At 42.6% G+C, this 21,977-nt stretch overlaps 1 protein-coding gene across 1 annotated transcript; it reads left to right on the forward strand.

Moving 5' to 3' along the window:
- The first annotated feature begins 18 nt into the window (after window positions 1–18).
- Window positions 19–21,508, forward strand: TPGS2 (tubulin polyglutamylase complex subunit 2). The gene is made up of 7 exons (XM_066568893.1): window positions 19–113; window positions 4,570–4,649; window positions 12,487–12,574; window positions 13,909–14,040; window positions 15,873–15,986; window positions 17,626–17,786; window positions 19,352–21,508. Exons 1-7 carry the CDS (start codon window positions 41–43, stop codon window positions 19,577–19,579), a joined length of 876 nt encoding a protein of 291 aa, XP_066424990.1. The 5' UTR covers window positions 19–40; the 3' UTR covers window positions 19,580–21,508.
- The last annotated feature ends 469 nt before the right edge of the window (window positions 21,509–21,977 follow it).

Below are 21,977 nucleotides of genomic sequence, written 5' to 3' on the forward strand. Positions count from 1 at the left end.
CTCTGTTAGGCTGGGTAGAGACAGGAGGGTCCCGCGGAGGATGGAGGAAAAACTCCCCACCGGCATCAAGCCCTACCTGGACAAGCTCACCTTGGGCGTCACAAGGATCTTGGGTGAGTGGCGTTGAGCTACAGACCACGGGGCGGGGGCAGGCCGGGGGCAGGCCGTGGGCGGGGGGAGCCACCCTTTTATGACAGCCCCTCCTATGAATCGCTCAGCTGAGCAGCCTATGCACACACACAGACACATCCTTGTTTTTGGAAGCAACGGCAAGAATCCCGAATCTCTCGACTTTAAGAGTTTCATAAACACCAGAGAAGGAGAAGGTGGTGTTTTATGAAAAGTCATGGAATCGTTGAATGTTAAAAGGTGGGAAGAGACCGCAAAGATCATCCAGTCCCAGCCCTGATGCCACGGGCAGGTTGCTCAAGGCCTTATCCAGCCTGGCCTTGAGCACTGTCAGGGATGGACATCTGCAGCTTCGCTGGACAAACCTGCCAGTGTCTCACCACCATCAAAGTGAAAATTTTCCTAATACCCAACCCAAATTTCCCCTCTTTCAATTTGTATTCGTTGCTCCTTGTCCTCTCACTTACAGCTCATAATGAAGAGTCCCTCTCCAGCTTCCCTGTAGGCCCTCTCTAAATATTGCAATGTTCCTATGAGGTCTCCACACGACCTTCCTGTGTAAATCGTGCCTCAATTTGATCCTCTGTGGTAATGTGGGGTCAGCAGGGAGTATGCCCCATGAAGGGGAGTTTGGCATGGTTTATCAGTGTTCTGGTAGAAGGCCCATTTGTCAATCTGCTCGGGATCAGATCCCATAAATAGTTGCCCTGCGGCTCATTCCCACATTGAGACTTGTTCCACAAAATGCCCTGATTGTCATTTCCAGGTTTTGCTCAGATATTGCGCCTTCTTGCGTCCCCTCAGCTCCCTCTGAAGTTCAGCAGGACTGCAAGGCATCCAAAGGAGGTATTCTCAGACAAAACTTTACTCATATCAGTGGAATCACAAGGATTTGTGCAAGTATTTGTGTGTGCAAAGGATTTCAGCATTAGACGTTTCGTACCTCAGCAGGACAGAGCACAGGTCTTATTTCTAAGGGTGAAAAGCCATACATCTATCCCAAACTATGTGTACAACAAGATTACAAATTGCAGTCCTGGAATTTCTTCCTGGGAATCTTAGAGCCAAAAGTGAGCTCTGTTATTATCTCACCCCAAAGAGGCATTGAGTTTCACCTTATCACCTCAGTGTATCTATAGTTGCACTTGGGTTTGGATAGCTGCTCAGACAGATGAGATTAAAAGATCAGCGTTAAATTCTTTCTCTGAGCTTCAGTGAGGACAGGATTTCACCCTCAATCTCTGATCAGTGTTGTCATACTGACTTATTATTAGACTTCTTGAGGGGAGTGGTGGGTGGATTTTTTTCCTGTTTGTTTGTTTTGTTAGTTGTGGGGTCAGGATAACATTACCTCTGCTCTGTGAGTGAAACTGATGGTCATCATCATAGCAGAAGCTTCTTTGAAGTAGCTCTTTTTAAAAAATTACTAGCCCTGCCCACATTTTCACCACCCTCAGGTGTGTGAGAGCTGTGAGATGTGAGCTGTGTCCGAATGTTGTGTTGCCATATAAATTGTTTTGGGTAGGTGTAATGGCTACACCAGCAGGACATGGCAATGCAGGTATGGCTCTGAAAGTCCTGCCATGTCCCTTTCGTGTGGAAGTTGTTTCCTGGTTTGTGTTTTTTTCTTTTTCTCTCTGCGTTGCTGGCAACTTGTATTGCTCAATACAGCAATGTCCATCTCAGTGATGTTTTACTCCTTTTCTGTGTCTCTCCACACCTTCTGGGAATTTGGCCCATTTTTTCCAGTGAAGTAGTCCAAGGCATTTCAGCTGTGCCACCAAATTAATTAGAATTGCTTAGCTAATTGGGAAACATAACCAGTCTGTTCAGTGCTTGTTTCTTTCAAATAAAAAAGGGTATCTCATTCAGAGTGGCGCCTCACTCTCTATTTATTACTACTAGAAACTATCTTACTTTAAATCTTTCGGAAAGTCTCATGAAGTCACTTGATATTTTCTGCCTAAAGTAAGGTACAATCAGGCATTGTTTTGTTGGTTTGGTTTTTTTTAACTTTAATCTCTGTGGAAGTCCCTACAAGAAGGGATATTTCTCACAAGCATTGTGGAGGCTATACCTTGAGGGGAAAAAAGGGAGAGGTCTTTCCCATTGCCAGTACTCATTCTGCTGAAGTTCTGTGAGTAATAGAAAATTCCAGAAAGATTTATTATTCATAACTAAGTCAGAATGGAAGGTGTGAGCTCTTCTGGAATGCCCAAGATGGAACCATACGTCACTATTAGCACTCTGTATTAGATTAGAATGTAACTATTGAAACATTTTAAAATTAGGCTGAGAGTTTAGCCAGCTTACAGGCAGTATTAGCAGTACTGTAAAGACTGAAAATCCTGTGGTTTTCTGCTTCAGCTTTGTGTCACACCATTACATTGACTGTTTCTGATTAACACTGCAAAGTGGTTTTGGGAGCTTCCAGACGAAATGCCCTAAAAATAGGGCAGAGTTTACTATGATCTTGATTCAGATTAATTTATAGGGTGTAGTCTGAAGAAGTTAAGCTTTTTCATGTATCTAGGTGACACTAAAGTGGCTTCTTTATTTCTTCCATCTGGAAGGAAACGCAGCTCATTGCAAAGTTTACCCAAATGTTCAGTGGCGCTCCTGTCCATATCTATGTGCATTTGTTAAATATGGTCTTCAGTTTACCTACAGTATATTTTTAATATAATATTTGGGCTTTTAAGATGGAATTTCTCTTTCTTTTGATGTTGGATTTGGTTCAGACCTCTTTAGAAGTTGCATTCTCTCTTTCCTAGACTTCTTCTTTGACTGATACGATATTTAATCTTCTGTTATTCCAGCCAAGATGTTGTGCATGATGAATTAAACATCCCTGCTGTTTTCTTTGATCACAGAAATAACAATTACTCTGTTATTATAATCTCCTCAACTTGTCATAAGGTTTGCATAGCTTAGATGGAAAAGACTAGTTGGATAATTGATTCCACTCTCTCGTTCAGACAGCTTATATTTGAGCAAGAGACAGATCACCCCGCCTTGGACCCACCTACCAGAAGTGAAACTTTGTGAAACCTCAGAGTCTTCTGTATGTTGGGGGTCCCCCTTGGCCAGACAAATTTACCTGTGTGACCAACTATGAAAATTTTTTTCTGTCTTTAACTTGGAGTTTATTTATCTGATGCCTTGTTTTTTCTTTTCAATTATCTGACAATGTAACAATCAATATTTCCAACTGAAGTGAAGTTTAGGCCTCCTTAAACTGAGTGCCACTGTTCCACCAACAGAACAGACAAGAACAATGCTATTAATAGAATTAAAAGCCTGGCATTGAAGATAAAAAACAAACCAAAGCTCTCTAGTGCCTGCTTTTCCTGTCTGGTGCACTGTGTATGTTTTACCAGAAAGCAATTGTAATGTGTGTGACTGCTGTAGAGGCCAATACTTTCACAGCAGAGCCAGTCTTGAAAGCCTTGCATAGTTATCACTTTTATTCCATGGCCCTGTCTGCTGGGCTTGCAGTTCCCACAACAATTTAGTAGTCTTTCTGGACTTGATCCAAAGAGAATTATCTCAGTGGGAATTATTTCAGTTGGCTGTGGGTGACATAAAACATTATAAAATAGTAATTGTAAAGGAGTCTATTCTGCCATCACATACCTGAAAGCACCATGTGGCTTAATATCTTACATTTATGTAGCATTCCTTCCCATAAAATATTCAGAAGATTTTATAGATTGATAGAAGGTCAGTGCTTGTAACAAATTTTCATATGTCCAGCTGAGGTTCCAGAGAACTGATGTTTGCTCATGCAGATCCCTTCAGCGTGATCAGGTTCTGTGTCTGTCCAAACCCATTGAATCCAGAGCTGACATGTGCCTGCCCTTGTGGAATAGGGTTGTTAGCAGTTCACAGCAGCACTGCACTACATCTTGTGCCCAGGTGAGGATATCCTACTCAACAGAAACCACAGGGCATGCTTACAAATAAAGATTCATCCCCCTGTAAGAGTTTGCCTCAAAACTCATCACTGATTGTTTTTTCCATTTTCCATGAAAACCTTTGCAAAAGATCACACCTTGAAGACAAATGGGGTGTGCTTACATCATAGAATCATAGAATGGTTTGAGTTGGAAGGGACCTTAAAGATCATCTTGTTCTAACCCCTCCCACCCTGGGTAGGAATGTCACCCACTAAATTAGTGTACGTGTAGACATATGTACATATACATGTATTAAAAAAATCAAAGGATAACATTTTGTTCTGCACTAGACAGCCTCATGCCAAGACATGCAAAGTACAGTTACAGACGAAAGAAAGGGACTGCTCAGTCACCAGCACAATGCTTGCAATCATTAATGCCTTTTCCCTGGCTGTCACTCAGATTAGTTTGCAAAATTGTCTGTCTCACAGTGTTACTGTCACCCATGCCAGCTGCAAACATGCTCCTCTTTTCCTTTCAGAGACTTCCCCAGGAGTTGCTGAAGTGACTTTTGTGGAAAAGGAGCCAGCTGAACGCCACACAATCGTCTCTTGGGAACAAGTGAGTATTTTCCTGATAAAACTGCTGTGAGGTCAGTTTGAATGTGCAGCAGCCCATGGAGAATGTCAAGTGCAATGGCAACCTTGTGTTTATGAGACAGCTTGTTACCAAATTTGATGTATAGTGCAGCCTAAGCAGGTGTTGTTGGGTTTTTCATAATCGGGTATCACTCTTTTAGGCTGTCACATGCACCTGATTTGTTAGAGAAACATCATCAGTGTGGGTACATTCAGCATGACAGCTCTGAAAAGAAACCACATAACTGTAGTAGGCAGCTACAGTGGTGACTCAGTGGGGGGCAAACAGTTTTCTGACTCAGGTCTGAAAACATTTTCCAACTCCCTTTCAAACAAAATGAAGCAGCGCTTTATTATCCATGGCCATTAAAGGTAAGGCCTCAAGCTGGCAAATAAACTGAGCTACCCAGTTTGTTCCAGTTATCTTTTTCTATTTTTAGTCTCAGCTATTCACTTCAGTTTCTCATATCCCTTTCTTTCACCTCCTCCTTGGCTGCCCAACCCAAACTCTTGGCTAGGACATGTCCCACTGCCTGTTGTAGAAAACTGTGAAGGACACGTGCTACCTTCATTCTGCATTATCTGACCTTACTGCATCAGTCTGTGTGATCAGAGAGCTCCTGAAAACTGTTGTGTGACTCAGGGCATTTTCATTCCCTTTTTGGAATATACATATCTTCATAAATCCCATGGCCATGGTTGAATAACTGCTTGGTAGGTGTTGCTTGTATAAGGATGGGACAATAGAAGCACTGTGGCCCTTGGAAAGGGACGTGGCAGAAAATGGAGTTGAGTGAATCATCCTCCCTCTGCTCTAATCCTGGCTGTGGCTTAAAGCAGCTGCTCCCAGAGACTGCTCTTGTTACCACTGCATAAAATATATATATATATATTTATATTCCAGGTCAGAATGTATGTGGTGTAAACCTGTGTGTTACTTACTGAAACTTGTCCAGAAGTCAGCAATTGTGGTCAGGGAGAAATGTCCTGTTTTTCAGGTTTGTGTAAACCGATCCCTGGTTTCCTGTAGCTATTGTTCAGGTATTGGGTTACCTGAGCTGGAAAGTTTGAGGCACCATGACTGCAAGCCAGCTCAGGTCTGGGAACACAGAGTAATATTTGCTCATTCTTCTGTTGAGTGGAGAGGACTGCTTCTCCTGGACATGGTGCTCATTCCTCTCATTTTCAGGTGCTGCTTCTCCTCTAAACTAAAATGGGTTTATTTCACAACTGAGCTGTTCTTGTAAAGCCAAACAAATGCTGTAGCCAAAGCACTTCATTCAAGAGAAGCCAAAACAAATTTCAATTCCCACCCTCCCCCCCACTACCCAGCAATGGACTAAGTCAATCGTGGATGTAAATGTTGAAAATTAAATGAGTACAGTTGTGTTGGACTTCTAATAGCGAAGGACCTGGCTGTCTGTTTCTTTGGTTTTGGTTCCCTTTTCTTTGACAATTTAAAAAAAAAAAAAAAAAAAAAATTAAAGCTCCCTTCTCAAATTAAAAGGTAGCTGGATTTTTTTTTTTTCCCCTTGAGCTATGGGGATGAAGTGTGAATCTAACCCAGTCTACACAGTTGCAGGACAAAATGTTCTGCCGTGATGAATAAGTGGAATGCACTCAACAATTCACAAAGCCATTCCAGGATGAACTTGTACCTCATTTGTCCTGAAACTTACCTTTCTTGAATTTGAATACATCTGTTTTTTATCGGATTTACGGCCACTAGGTGGCAATATTTTTACACATAATCATTTCTCCATGGCTGAGATTTTTAACAAGATTTCGTCAGAGTATATTTTTAACTTCCCTCTACATATTTCGTTATGAAACTATTTTCAAACTATTTGAAACTATTTTTCTGTGATGTAGGAAAAACTGGTGAAACTGTTCCCAAAACTACATTATTTTTCCCCCAACAACTTCTCTATTAAGACTCATTGTGGGGCATTCCACAGACTTACCAAACAAAAGCTTTATTCTTTAGATTATTGTTTAATGGAATAAATTTTTCCAGGAAAGATTGTTTTACTGAGAAAAGAATCCACGTGTTCAGAAGTTCTTAAAAGAAAATCAACTTTTTTAAAATTATTAATTAACATATTTTATTCATGCTGGGTATATGCATTTTTTGTTTCCATCAGCCATGATTTCTAAATTGTGCTGTGCCATGTTTGTGCTACTACGTAACTGGATACTGTTGTGTTTTAAAATCTCACCTTGCTGAGATTATTTTAATCTTTAAAATCTTAAGCTTGTTGAATGTCCCTTAGGTGCCATGAAGCTTTGCAGGGGAAGCTGAGCTTCATAACAGGAGTTGGTGGAGTAAGGCTGTAGGAGAGAAGAAGAAATTTTTCCCAATGCAGAAAGAGCTGTTAAGTGTTACATGTCAGGAAATCAAGCTGGAAATTGCTCCTGAAGAATTTATTGGAAATCAGCACACACACAAAAATGCTTAAGGTGTACGATTGCCAAGTGTATTTACATGGGTAAAGCAATCACTTCCCCTAAAATTGTAAGCAGTTCATTATATTTTAATAAAACCAGATTTTTCAATATTTCCTCATATTTAAACCACTAAGATGTTACCTTTTCTCCAAGAGAGACAAGAAGTGCAAGAGGGAGTAGAGACAGTTACCTGGTCACCAGAAAACCAGTGCTAATAACTATTAGTGCTAATAACTATATCATCCTAAGAAATCTTTCCCACTCCTAAAATTAGGCTGGCAATGGCTCTACTCCCCTCCACGTGCAATTTTTAGAAATAGATGTTACAGTGAAATACTGCTAGGAGGCACTCTGGTGCAGCGGCTGAATCACATTTTCTTTCTTGTGTCAGCTGGAAGAAAAATCAGTCACTCACATCCTTGTTTTGGTTTTCAAAAAATAGAAAATTGTATTTTTGTTAGAGGGACACAGGTACCTGAGACCATTTTCTCTTGTTCTTCTCACTTGTAACTTGGGAGAGAAACCTGACCCACACCTGCTTTCAGGGACTTTTCAGGTGTTAGAAAGTGGAAAGATCTCCGTCAGCCTCCTGTTCTGCAGTCTGAACACCCCCTGCTGCCTCAGCCACTCCTCTCAGGCCTGTGCTCCAGACCCTTCCCCAGCTCTGTTTCCTTCTCTGGACACACTCCAGCCCCCTCAGTGTCCTTCTTGCTGTGAGCAAACAAAGCTGAGCACACATTCCAGGTGTGGCCTCAGCCGTGCCCCCAGCCCAGGGGGACGGGCCCTGCCCTGCTCCTGCCGGCCCCTCCATGGCTGACACAGGCCCGGGGCCTTCGCCTCCTTGGCCCCCTGGGCACACCCAGCTCCTGTCCAGCCACTGGAAACCAGCACCTCCAGGGCCTTGCCCACTCAGCAGCTTTCCAGCCACTGTCCCAGCCTGGAGCTGCAGGGGGTTGTTGTGACCCAGGGACAGGACCCAGCACTTGGCCTGGCTGAACCTCACACAACTGGCCCCGGCCCATGGATCCAGCCCGTGCAGATCCCTCTGCAGAGCCCCCCTGCCCTCCAGCAGATCAGCACTCACACCCAGCTTGGCCTTGTCTCAAACTGACTAAAGGAGCTCTTGATTCCCTCACTCAGATCATCAATAAAGATAAAAAACAGTACAGTACAGAGCCCCCAGTACAGAGCCCTGGGGGACACCACTACTGACCAGCTGCCTGCTGCAAGTAATTCCATCCGCCAGCACTCTCTGGGCCAGGCCAGCAGTCAGTTTTTAACTCAGAGAACAGAGCATCTAAGCCACAAGCAGCTGGTGTCTCTAGGAGAATTCTATGGGATACGGCGTCAAAGACTTTTCTAAAGTCCTGGAAGTCAACATCCCCAGACTTTCCTTAATCCACTAAGAGGGTCACTGTGTTACAGAGGGAGATTGGGTCGGGCAGTAATGCCTTTCACAAACCCATACTGGCTGGGCCTGATCCCCTGGACCTCCTGTAGGTGCCATGCAATGGGCACTCAAGAAGACCTCCATGGCTTCCCCAGCACTGAGATCAGGCTGACAGGCCTGTAGTTTCCCGGTTCCTCATTCGAACCCTTACACACAATCCAGGAACCTCCTGAGCTGCTCCCTCTCTACTGCATAGTGTTTTCAGCACATTTCTGGAATGTTATTCTCCTTGCTTCTACAGCATCTCTTTTTGAGTCCACTAATGCACTCAGGGTGTGCACCTTCAACAGTCCTTCTTGGCATCCTTCTTGTGAACCCTTAATATTAGCCAAACCTCCCATCCCTGACGCCCATGGGCACAGGATCTACCCACCTTGAGCTTGCCTTGTGGCTGTGACTGTGGGAGAGATGGGAAGTGGATCCAGCAGGGCCAGTGCATGAGGAAAGCTGTGTTTCTTCAAGCTGCATGATGGGGAGCAGGCTGGAGGACTTTTGGGAGGTAAGAAGTGTTTCTTACATGGTGTTCCCCCTCTTGTTAAGCTTTATAACATATTGAAAAACTGGCTGCACAACAATATCCTCTAGAGAACTTTGAAACCCTGTTCTCTGCAGCAGGGGATGAAGTCTACTGCAGCCCCAGAAGATCAAGGTGATGTCCTGGGAGCTCCCCAGGTCAGATTTATTAAAGGTGCAAGAACACTTTAATATGTTACATAAATTAACATCAACATTCACTGACAGCGAGGACAAACCAGCCATAAAACTGCAGGACATTAAGGAGAGAAAAGTGTGGCTACTGATGTGGTCTAATTCGTGGAAGCCCTGAGAAGTGACATGAATGCCTTCCTTCTCTCCCCAGAAATTGGGTAAAACTCATTCGTGTTTTTAGAGAAGTCTCTCTAGAGCTATATGTTTTGAATGCTTTCTGTTTATTTAGTATATTTGCTTGAGAAACATTCTTTCAACATAGTTTCAAGTGAATTGCCGTATGTCAGGGTTCTTAGCTTTGGATCCATTTCTAATCAGGTCCTGGCCACAAAAATCAGATTTTCGTATTTTTCTATGTACTCAATGGACTATGCTTTCTTGGGAGACTATTTTGAGATATTACAAAGAACGAAGAAAAGGAATAGACCTCTCACACCATATTAAGCACTTGGAATATTTTGTTTTATGAGCTGATGAGTGTAACCAGATAACTGGAATGAAAACAGCTGCTTGCCAGGGCGGTGGTTAAGCCAAGTCTGACATGTTATTTAGCAACAGTGTATTTTGTGGGGCTGGAGAACACAACTCTGACAACTACCATTTGAGCAAGAAGAACACAGAGTTTGATAAGCCATTTTTAGTATATAGTGTCTTGTTTCTGTGACTTCTGTCAGAAGAAGAAAACTATTCTGATGTCACATGGTCATGTGACTAAGCACAATATGACAGATCAATCAATCTTTTCGATCAGATGAGAGAAATGGGTGCTAATGAAGTTTTCTATTTACAGGCCTTTTTCTGTAGACTCCAGACCTGCTCTGGTACTGCATTTTCTACCCGTATATTTTGCACCAGTGTGGTTTAGAGAATCCTGAAATAAATTCAGACAGTGGCCATCTGGAGAAACATTCACATGTTGATCTTTTTCAAAAGGAGGATTCAGAGCATAAAATCTATTCAGATGTGATTTTTCTCTTGTCTTAGCTATGTTTGCTAAATTGGGCTGTGCCTGAGTTGTAGCAAGATTTATGTGGATACTACAGTGGAAGTTTTTAAACCTTAGGTTTTGTCATCCTAGTGGATCTGGTTCTCCTGCTTGGAGAAGAACACCCACTGAAGTCAGGAGACCACATATGTGTTACGTGTTTTTACTGCTGCAGTGAATTAGTTTGAATTGAGGGATTTGAAATGTAGTTTAGTGTTATGTTAACTTTTGTACTCTGCTGAGGCTTTGTAGCAGGTCTGTCATACTTTCTTCATAGTTTTAGCCATAGTCACTGTGCTTACAGGTACAGCTTGAAACTGGAAGTGATGAAAGCACAGCATGAAATTATAAATATTTAGGACTGAGGAGAACCACAGAAGAAGGTGTGTTTGTTAAAGGTATTTGAAGAACTTCAGATATGTCCATGTGGTTTATTAATCACCTTAAACTTACCACCAGGTCCTCAGCCATCAGCAGACTCTTGTCATAGGATGGTAAATTTTTCTAAAAACAGCCTCTGCAATGTCAGGGTATCTGCTGAAGATTTTCTCTGTCTGGATTAAGAAAGCTCTGAGCTAGTGACCAGGCTGCTTGATGAAGCAAGTAAAGTGACCTGCCCTATTGCAAGCTGCAAAGCCATTAGTGTCTGGGACTCTTCAGTAGCAGTCAATCAACATTAATGGATGTGCTTTAAAAGTAAATTAACAAGCACAAGGTTGTGGGCAGATTAGGCGCTCCTACATAGTGTGTACACCCCAGTTTAGAGACTGTAGCAACTCAAAAAAAGTGTCTGTAAATAAGGCTTTTACAGGCAGAAAGGCTGTTCTGGTCCTAGGGGAGAGAGGACATGTGAACAGGATGAGACCAGCACCTTCCCTTGCTCATCCAGCAGCTGATGGCTAGAGGCCAGCATTGCAGCTGGATTCACAGCTGGCAGGTTGCTCTTGCTGGATAGATACATCTCTCTTCTCTTGAAATGTTAAAAAATTCATGTCCCAAGTGAAGCAGAGGTATTTGAACTGCATGTGCATCTTCCTTTTCCTACTGGTTACTAGAATATTCTGTCTTTATTTAATGGAACTTTTCCACAAGGAGAGTGGTGCAGCCCTTGGGCAAGTCAGCATACACAGATTGTGGAACCTCCATCATGGGACACTGTCCTGAGTTTTGAGGTCTGATACTTTGGGAGCCCTGAATGTGACTGTTTTAAATTTGAACTCACTGGAGTCAATTTGGTTTTTTTTCTCTAAAACAGTTACAAACAGACCAACAGGAACTCCTTTAGTTGTGCTTGTTGTTTGTGTTATTGAAACTGGCAGGCTTCCATTCTGTTTAATTTTATGTACTTGACACTTCAGCAGGAGCAGAGGTTCACTGGTCTGCAGCCAGTCCTGTCCCCAGGAGGAGGGTCTGCAAATGCCTATAGTTCTTTGGGCTTCTTTTTGTTCTGTGGATTAAGCCTTTTATCCTTCCATCCTTGTATTTGCAGCTTAACTGAAGAGTCTAAGTTAAGAACCAACGCAGGTATAGGAGAAGTTTTCTGGTTCCTAGAAACTTGAGGTCACTGGGGTTGCTTCTTTCACTGGTGGCTCAAAAGGAAGCAGGCTTAGGAGCCACAGCCATTCACTGAAGTTTGGAGGGATGAAGCCAGACCAGCAGATTTCTGAGTCTGGCTTTGCATGTGCCTGCACACATACTTTTTGTTAAGTGAAATGTCAGATCTACTTGAGTATGTGCAGCTTTTGAGTCTATGCTTCTTACACCTACTTGGAGCTGAAATTCCTCAGAAGAAGAGAGTCATTGTAGTAATATTGTACATGTTTTAGTGGAATAGGTAAATTTAGTCTGATTTCACTTAGGAAAAACCCTATTCTTTTAAGGCATATATATGAAAAAGCTAATTGTTCTGATTTATGTGAGTTTGGAGTGGCTGCTAATCTCAAAAGGTAACACCATGTCTCAGTTTGGGAACAATGCTGTAATAATTTTGTGATGACTAACTGCTCATTGTGAAATTTTCCCAAGCTACCTTTGTTAAGACTAGCAGAGTCCCAAGAAATACACAGTTTTTTCCTCAAGGCTTTAGAATGAGATATTTGAACTGATTTGAGTCACCTTGGAGTGAAGCAAGAAGCTTGGTGGCAAATATTTCTGTACCAATTTTCAGTTGTTCTTAGGGTTTGACGCATGTTCTGCATTTTCCCATTACACTTTGATTGTTATTTGCAGAAAAACTCCTGTGTACTACCTGAGGATTTAAAGAATTTCTATCTGATGACCGATGGCTTCCAGATGACCTGGAGTGTGAAGACTGATGGTGAGTCCCTGTGTATCCCCTCCACTGACAAGCTCAATTCATTGCAACCAGTCCCTCTTCTGCAGAACCTCTTTAATTTCAAACTTACTTTCTGCACAATCAATACACATCTCTCAGGACAAAATCTATTGCTTGCATATTCTGGCATCCCACAAAAGAGGTACATACACTCTTTCTTTCTGGCAAGAAACTAATTATTCATGACACAAATTCTGTTCTGTAATACACTGGCCATCTGTTGACACTCAGATTTAGGTGTGTCATTTAAACCTCATACCTAACTCCCTCTGTAGTTCATGTAGAGAGAAACAACTGTAGCTCATTATCCCATCATAAATCAGTAGGAAGAGTCACCCCCTGATAATGCTTCTTTCTTATTTAAATGTGTATGTACATGTTGGAGCCTGATTCTGCTTTCCACCAGCTAAAGTCCAAGCTTCATTTTCCATCCTTGTTCGGCAAAAATCAGGTAGTTTGTTCGCTCTGCAGCTGTTATCCTGGCTCTCATTGGCTTCAGACAGGGTTCTCCCATTGGGCTGTGGACACTGCTTACTTCTGGAGATGGGTGTCAAATGCAGGGTCTTCCTCAGGAAGAGAAATGGCATTTCAGAGACAGTTCATATCAGGGCTTCAGCACCTGCATGACTCCCATTGTATTTCAAGGGGGACTAATGACTTGTGTGGAGTCTTGTTTTCAGGGCTCACAAGTGCACGGAGACCAAGGCTGCTGGTACAACTGTCTTGTTTGCGCAAACACCCAGCAGTGCCTTCTGAGACCCATCACACTGGCATGTGGCTGAACGGGGTGCTTGCTGCCTTGATGTCTACTAACAGTGTGAGTCCTCAGAAACACAGACAAGTGACAAGTCCTGTAGGATTCTTTCAAGAGCACCCACATGTTGATGCTCTGATAAAATCCTCTGTGGAAGTGGGAACCAAGAGGATGTACCCAAAACAGATACATAGAGCAGAAGAGGACAAGCTGCCCAGTAAGCTGTGAATTTGTGGGTTGGTTTCTGATAGGAAGGGCAGTAGCAAGGAAAAGAGCTTTGAGGAAGAGGCTGTAGCTGAAATCCTGTAGCCAGGATTTTTAGTTTTTCACAGGACTGAGCTAACAGCTGCAGCACAGTCCTTGCCAGCAGTGTAATACCCATACCTTTATAGCTCTGAGATGGTGTTGCATCACATGTAAGTGGGAGTCTGTGTTTGAAAAAGCCTCATTTTTGCTCTTGTATAACCATTGTTCACCCCACAGAGGTTGATGTCTGGAGGAAGATAAATGCCTCCCATGCCTTCCTGACACTGGATGTGATTAATGATTGGTTTTGTTGCAGATACCCCGATGCCCCTGGGCTCCATGGTGATTAACAGCATCTCAAAGCTGTGCCGGCTTGGTGGTTCCTCTATGTACACTCTGCCTAGTGCTCCAACTCTTGCTGACCTGGAAGATGACACAGATGAGGAAGGTAAGGCACAGTTAACAGTCTCATCCCTTTTGTTCTATTAATGTTAGAATATAGCGCAAGATATGTGGACCAAACACTTTTCCACCAGGTTGCTCAGAACTCCATCCAGCATAGCCTTAAACATTTCCAGGGCTGGAGCATCCACAATTTCTCTGGGCAGCCTATGCCAGCACTTCATCACCCTCACACAAAAGAATTTTTTCCAGTATCGAATGTAAATCTGCCTTCCATCAGTGTGAAGCCATTCCCCCTTATTCTGTCACTACATATCCTTGTAAAAAGTCCCTCTCCATCTTTCTTGTGGGCTCCCTTCCACGTACTGGAAGGCCACAGTTAGGTCACCCTGAAGCCTTCTCTTTTCCAGGCTGAACAAATCCAATTCTCTTAGCACCTCAGCTATCCCCCATGGCAGGGAAATTGGAACAAGATGGTCTTTAGTGTCCCCTCCATTTTACAATAAATCTGCATTACTCCAGGTAGATGGGGATTACTTGGTCTAGCAACCTGGTCTAGAGAAGGGTGTGCCTGTCCCTGTCAGGGCGGTTGGAGCAAGATGATCTTCCAGGTCCATTTCCAGCCCAAACCATTCTGTGATTCTCTAATTCTCTGTCTCCTGGGCTGAATCTATTACGTATCTTATTAGTTCCCTACTGCCTTGGCAGGTGCATCTGTGTGCTGTGAATGTCATGGGGATTAGTGTTACCTGCATCCTCTTTTAACAGGCCTTTTCCCTGTTTAAACTTTCACCTGAGCCTTGCTCCAGTGATTCATCTTCCAAAATCTTTGTGTGCTTAAGGTGTTAAATGAACAAAAGATAACAGGTTTTGTTTTGGTAGTGAAGACAGCTGGAATTGGAAAAGTAACTGGTATGTACATATAACTATGAGGCTACCCTGCCTAGAAATGCTGGGAATGCTGCTATTTAGAAAGAATAAAAAAGAAAAAGAAAGCCCACCCATTTTGTCAGAGCTCTCACATCAACCTGGAAAAAGCAAGAGGATAAGAACACAGCCAGGTGTCACACCAATTTCTTAAAAGAGTGCTATTTGATTTCAGTCTTGTCTCTGCACCTCTGTAAGCTCTTCTAGCTCCTAAATGTGGCTGAAAGTAGTTTTGATATTCAGTTTGGCTGCAGTCCTGATCTTCTAGAAATGCTCAGTGATGGTTGAGGGTCTCAAGTTGAATAAGAGTCAGATGTGATTGTTGAGAAGGATGCTGATGTCATACTGGAATGTATGGAGAAATATCTATCTCTGCAATTTCATTGAAGTCTTGTCCGAAGAGAAAAAGAATAAATTGTTCTCCCTGTCCTCCTTAGAAAAAAATAAATCTGGACAAAAAAAGGAATCCTTTATGCAACAGAAATAATGGGCTTCAGTTGTAGCAATGAAGGTTCAGGATCCATGAGGAAAACTTCTAAGTGATAAGTGATGGATTTGGGTTGAGTACCTAGAGATTGTGCCTGTGCCTTCTCTTACACTGGAGAACTTTAAGAAAAGATTAGACAAACCTCAGGGGTGACATCTGTAAACCTTGACTCACTTAATGCCAGGGAGGAAGTAGAAGTCAGCTTATCTGTTTTCAGCCATCTAATTTTGACTGTGTGGTTTGTTTTCCTAACAGAGATGAAAATTTTTCTCACTTTTTCAGGTTTTTTGGTTGGTTTTCTTTTAAACATAGGGAACTTAATAATTTCCAAGAAGTATAAATGTAATAGTTTGATTCAGTTCTTAATCAGCTGATTTATTAATGTATAAAACAGATAGGTTCTTTGCAACTGAGTCACACTCAGTTTTCCAAACATGTTTCATAAAATTTTTCCTTGCTTTCAGGTAATGGAGACAAACCAGAGAAGCCACACTTTGATTCTCGTAGTCTTATCTTTGAATTAGACCCATGCAATGGGAATGGGAAAGTCTGTCTTGTTTATAAGCATGCTGAACCAGGTAAGACTGAAAAAAGAAAAGTTAGCTATCCCTTGTTGTGGATTCTATCTGGAGGTCACATGTGGAGAGTCATCTTGTATTTCTGATCTTCTTTGCAATTTGTAAGTGAAGCTTTTACTGGGATGTTCTGTCTCCACTGAAGTCAGGAGCTAAATCTTAACTAGATCTAACATTTTCACTTTTAGTGTTGGAGTCTGAGTTATAACTTAGGATATTTGCATGCATAGAAATGACCTACAGACAATTGAGTTGAAATAACACAGAGCTCCACTAATAGAGTTACTTGCATGTCTTGGAACACAGCCATTACATTTTGATGAGAAAGGGTATAACTCTGCTTAGAAACAAAGTGTGGATGGTGAAAAAAAGCTGAGACGGAATTAGACTGAGTCTTCTACCTTGTGCACAGATCCTGGGTCTCAAGGTGCTAACTAGGCCAAATAGTGGCAGGAAGGGTTAATGGGAAGGTGAGAAACAGGAGCTGAACTGTTTGTTCTGACAGATACAGAGATAGCTGTTGTCAGTGAGAGAGTAGTGAAACATCTAAGGCACTTGTAAAACAGTTGTCATCTGACACAGTGCATAGGTCACTAGATGTATGTGTGTTTGCTGTGTAGGATTGTGCAATTGCAATGTACAGGTTCTTAAGAAAAATCCTGGGTTATTATCTTGTGCCTTTCATTGTATGTGACTACAAGTGCCATGGCAGGAAGTTCTTGTCCTCTTGCCTCCCCGTGCTAGTGATTTTAGCACATGCAGTTGATATCCTGGGTAAAGGAAGGGAGCATTGGTTACAGGTGTGAATGTCAAGAGAGGAGCAGTCTGTTTAAATGACAGTGTTCAGCATCTCAATCTGCCAAGAAAAATCCTTCTTTTTATGCTACAAAGGATGTCACCAACAGAGAAATATTTGATCACTGTGAAAAGATTTTGCAAAATGTGTTTTTGTTGGCAGCACATACTACCATGACTTCCAGACTCTGGACTCTATTCAGTAATCCAGATCACTGACAATTGAGTTAGTTGCTTTTTACTTTGTGGGGCAGATAAATGTTTGCCATAATTGTACTTTGAACATATACTACAAAGTTGCTGATGTCCAAGAATGTTCCATGTAGCATGTCACTCCCAGGTTGTGAAGGAACAGCATTGCATTCATTGTCCAGCACACAGCTAGTCAAATACCTCATGCAGTGGGTGAACACTGGATAATGGGTAGGACGCAAAAGATTATAGTAAATAGGGCTAAATAGTAAGTAGTCATCACATCAAGCTGATATCTGGTAACTGGTGGGGTTCTGAAAGGGTCTGTCTTGGGCTCAGTGCTCTTCAGTGCCTTCATGAAAAGCTTGGACACAGGACTGGAAGGAATGCTAAGTTTGTTCATTATACTAAATTGGGAGGAGTCGATGTCTCCCTTGAAGGCCCTGCAAAGTGACCTCAACAAATTAGAGAGATGTGCAACCACCAACTGTATGAAGTTTAACAAAGACAAGTTCTGGATTCTGGGCTGGAGCCAGCCTGGAGGTAGCTAAAACAGCCCTTCTGACGAGTGTGTTGTGTCTCCCACCTGACAATGGCCAGGGGTTAAACTTAATATTGCAAAGCAATGGTGTAATTTGTGCTTCTTTTATTCTAGTGGTCTCCCCTGACACAGAGATCTGGTTCCTGGACAGAGCTCTGTATTGGCATTTCCTCACCAAAACCTTCACAGCCTACTACCGCCTGCTCATCACCCACCTGGGTCTCCCACAGTGGCAGTATGCCTTCACCAGCTATGGGGTCAGCCCCCAGGCCAAGGTAGGACAGCAGAGTCCAGCCTGTCAGTATTCTGCATATAGACTGGAAAAACATCTTCGCACCTTTTGGCAAGCTGTCTGTCTGCTCACGGGGGACCTTTCTGCTGAGCCATGGAAGGGACCACAAGTTTTTTTCCAGTAACATGTTAACAGTAATTTGTTTCACAGTAATTTGAATTCACTACTATAGTGTTAACCCCGCTTTTCTCTCAGAAGTTGGGCCTTGATAAAAATTATGACCAAAAAAGGGCAATTTCAAGTCCTAGAGGTAGTTACAGAAGACCTCTACATAAACCCTTGTGAGCATTCCAGTCACTTATTATTGTTATTATTAAAATTACTATTCTGCCATGCCAAAATCCTGCTATTAGAGGCTTCTGCTGTTCTTCTGTGTTTGACAGGACCTTCAGCCCTATCCTTGCCTCCTGTGAGAGATCAGGGGATGGAGCTGATGATCCTACTGAGCACAGCTCATAAGCCAGCACAGTGTCTGTGCCCTTTGGCAAGGTCTGTTGGGACTGGAGTGTCCTGCACTTCACCCAGACACAACAGCTGTCTTACCAGCATGAGATTCCCTGGTCCTGTGTGCACATCAGAATTACTAAAATCACTACTGACTTCCCATCAAACACTGGCTGTAGAATTTGGTTCTTCTCATTCCTGATGCCTTTCCTGTTGCACTGTGCTGGACTTTATCAGTCAAGGCTGTGGCACTGTGCTCTGCCTTTCTGTAACTTTCCTGCTATAAACACTTTATTATGTTCAGTATATTTGCAAACCTTAAGAGGAACCATTTGTATATTCCCTAATCATTTGCAGCCCCTGTTGGTTAAAATCCTCCTAGTTTGTTAACCATTATCATTTTACAAGTTTCAAAGGGGCTATATTAAAGCTGTTTTCCACTAAGCAGTATAGATGTTTATCTATATTTTGGTATTGAACTTCTGTATGTCCTGCTCACCACTTTGCTGATGGTTTCACTGTGATTTGTAATACCTTAACTACTATAGTTTTATTTCTGACTTTGTTAATGGAAAACTAGAAAATCAGAAACAGAAACAATAAGACAAACAAGCACAAAATTCTTTGTGTAAGGAGTTTAAAAAATTCATTATTTTATGTGTGAAGAGAGGGAGGAAGGTTACATTTTGAGAAATTCAACTAGTTGGTTTTTTATTTATAAGCACATATAAATTCCAAAGGTTTTTTAATCCTTTCTGCTTATCTGAATCTAAATAAATGTCTTTTAGTTTCATACCCTCCTTTTGCTTTTCCTCCTGTGGTGTAAGTCAGGATTCACTCTTTATAAGAATTACACTGCAGGAAAGGTGGTATTAGGATTCTCTCTGGTTCTCCTCTTCCCTCTCTGGAATGCAGTTCCAGGACTGGGGCTGTAGCCATGCCTTGTGTATCCTTATCACAAGCACTCTTCCCAGTCCTGTAAACTGCAAACTGATAAGTGGCATAGGATTAAGATCAAGTCTTGGGGAAGATGGGGAGCAAGGTGGAATTGTCTAACTGCAGTTTGAATTTAACCTATTCCTTCCCCACCATTCTGCCTTTCAGCAATGGTTTAACATGTATAAACCCATAACCATCAACACAGCACTCCTGTCTGAAGAAGCAGATTCCTTTGTGAACAAGCTGGACCCCAATAAGGTATTTAAAAGCAAGAACAAAACACCAGTGCTCAAGAAAAAACAGCCTCCACAGCCACCAGGCTCCCAAAAGAGTCACACAAGCATGACCTCTGCCAAGACATCCTCACTAGCAGGGAATTCTTCAAGGAAGTGAGCCCGCTAGATCTGACTCTGGACAACATTTGCAATAAGCTTTGATGTTTTCTGCTGCAGAGTCTCTGTGGTTCAGACCAAGTTCCCTCGTGCATGAATAGATGTGCCCATGGAAAACACGTTGCAGCACTTGCACGAAATATAGCTGCGATGTGGATGTAGTTCCTGGAGGCTCTTAAAAAAAATTGATACATCAATTTTATTCCCTTCTGCTACTTGCAGCATGTACTTTTCAGAGGGCATGAAGAAACCTTTGATGTCACTGATCCAAAGGGAAGCATTTGTTCCTGTAAAAACTGCAGCAGTGAAATGAAAGCAAATGTAATTCACTGTAACTTTAACCAGACCCATGCTGAAGTAGAGGGTGTGAAGATGTTTCTTCTGTGTCCTTTGAAAGAAAACTATCCTGACCTTGCATGCTGTGGGAGCAGGCTGGAACCCACTGAACAGAGAAGTATCTTTCACTCCACATAGAATCAAACTCTGCACTTCCCTGTGCTTCATGCAACTTCTGCTCTGAGATTCATGGTAAATGGGACTTCAGACTTCCATGTCTCTGCATTAGCCTAGCCACTTGCTCTGCAGCCCAGACCACTTTTTGGCCTTCAAGCTCCTCCTAGACTGGAAGGCAATATGTGTATTCTATTTGCCATCTGTGAGAGGTGTGGCAGTTGTCTTCTGTTAATTAGGCAGTTTTCTTTATCTCTTCCACAAACCAATCCTCCTTCCAGGGGGATATCTGTTGTTAAAGGGCCATTGAGTGTCACTACATGACATAAAAATTACAGCATCCCATTGTGAGCTGCTTCACCTGGGGAGAGGAGCCAAGCATTCCTACCTGGATATAATCTGAGATTTTGGGGCAACAAAATAGCCTTTCCACTGTATTCCCAGAGGAGCAGCTGCCTTTTCCACTGGATCTTCAGAGGAAGACCAGGCCCATCTACACCACCACTGTATCTTCAGAGGAAGACTACACCTTTCTGCAGGATCACTGCTCCAACAGAATCACACCTGCCACTCCAGGAGGACTGCAGCCACCATTCCAATTGGACTGCTACCAACACCCTGACCAACAGGGTGTCAGGTCATATTCTGACTCTGTCAGTGTTTTGTATTACTGCATTGTTTATTTAATTTTTATTTTCTTCCGTAATAAAGAACTGTTACTCCTGCTCCCATATCTTTGCCTGAGAGCCCCCCTTAATTTCAAATTTATAACAATTCAGAGGGAGGGGGTTTACAGTTTCTAGTTCAGAAGAGGCTCCTGCCTTCCTTAGCAGACACCCGTCTTTTCAAAACAAGACAGTGCTGTATCTTTTCAGATGGTGACACGATTTGCAATAATCCTGAAGCCAGAAGCTGCAAGATCCTTTGTTGCCTCCCTTTGTGGGAATTGCTGAGCAGAGAGTCAATGGTGTTGAGCCCCATCAGCCAGGAGGACCCCTTGGTTTGTCACACAGTCATTTGCAAAGCTGACCATTGAAACAGACACTTTTAAGGCAGGATCTCACCAGGGGCCACTGAGATCCTACAGACTTAGAAACCCCTGATGCTGTTTTCTATACTGTAAGTTTTCATGTTAGAACTGCACTTTAACCCATTCACTGCTGGTTTTCAGTTAGTCCTGTTTGTTTCCCTTACTTTTCTATGCTATTCTGTCTTCCAAATACACTGGAATCATGGTAGCACCCAATACATTTTGTGCCTGAATATGGAAATCAAAATCACTGTCTTCAAGTAAGCATTGACTATTTAAACAGCATCATCTCTAATTTTTGAAAAACCACCACACATTTACACAAGACTAACCTACCTCACAGGGATGTTGTGAGGCTTTCATGAGTATTTGTATGGCCTTCAGAAAGATGAAGCCATCCTGTAAGTGCTTAATAGTATTTTAATAAATATTTTAATATTTTCCTCCAAAGTGATTGGGTATTTGAAGATGCTTTGGGGAGCACATGGACGTGGGATGCAAAAGCAAGAGCAGTGCTCAGGATGGATTGTTTGGGGTGCTCTTCAATGTAGTAGAGAATCTCTTCCCTGAGAAAAGATGGGTTACAGTGCTTTTAGCTTATCCCTCTTGAGCTACTCAGAAACTCCCAGTTAATTTCACACTGGCCAGAAGACTGAACTTTGTGGCAGCTGTTCTACTTCTGGCCTGCAGGAGGTGCAAAATCTCTGCAGCCACCAGCCCCTGCTCAGGTGTATTTTGCTGCTTCTGGCACTGCCAAGAGTCCACCTTCAAATGCCACTGCTGCATTGCCTAGCAGCCACTCTCTGCCACTCCCAGATGACAAGAAATCCTCCAGTGCACCCTCTCAAGCCCATGTGCATCTGGAGACAGGTGAATCTCTTCTAGCTGCTCTGACATAAAGTGAGCTCTAAGGAGAAAG

This window comes from Molothrus aeneus, chromosome Z, assembly GCF_037042795.1.
Source record: "Molothrus aeneus isolate 106 chromosome Z, BPBGC_Maene_1.0, whole genome shotgun sequence".
NCBI lineage: Eukaryota > Metazoa > Chordata > Aves > Passeriformes > Icteridae > Molothrus > Molothrus aeneus.

Coding starts and splice junctions, on each gene's coding strand:
- TPGS2 (XM_066568893.1), top strand. CDS start 41: ATGGAGGAAAAACTCCCCACCGGCATCAAGCCCTACCTGGACAAGCTC. Junction 4,650..12,486: donor CAATCGTCTCTTGGGAACAA/GTGAGTATTTTC, acceptor TGTTATTTGCAG/AAAAACTCCTGTGTACTACC. Junction 12,575..13,908: donor CTGGAGTGTGAAGACTGATG/GTGAGTCCCTGT, acceptor GTTTTGTTGCAG/ATACCCCGATGCCCCTGGGC.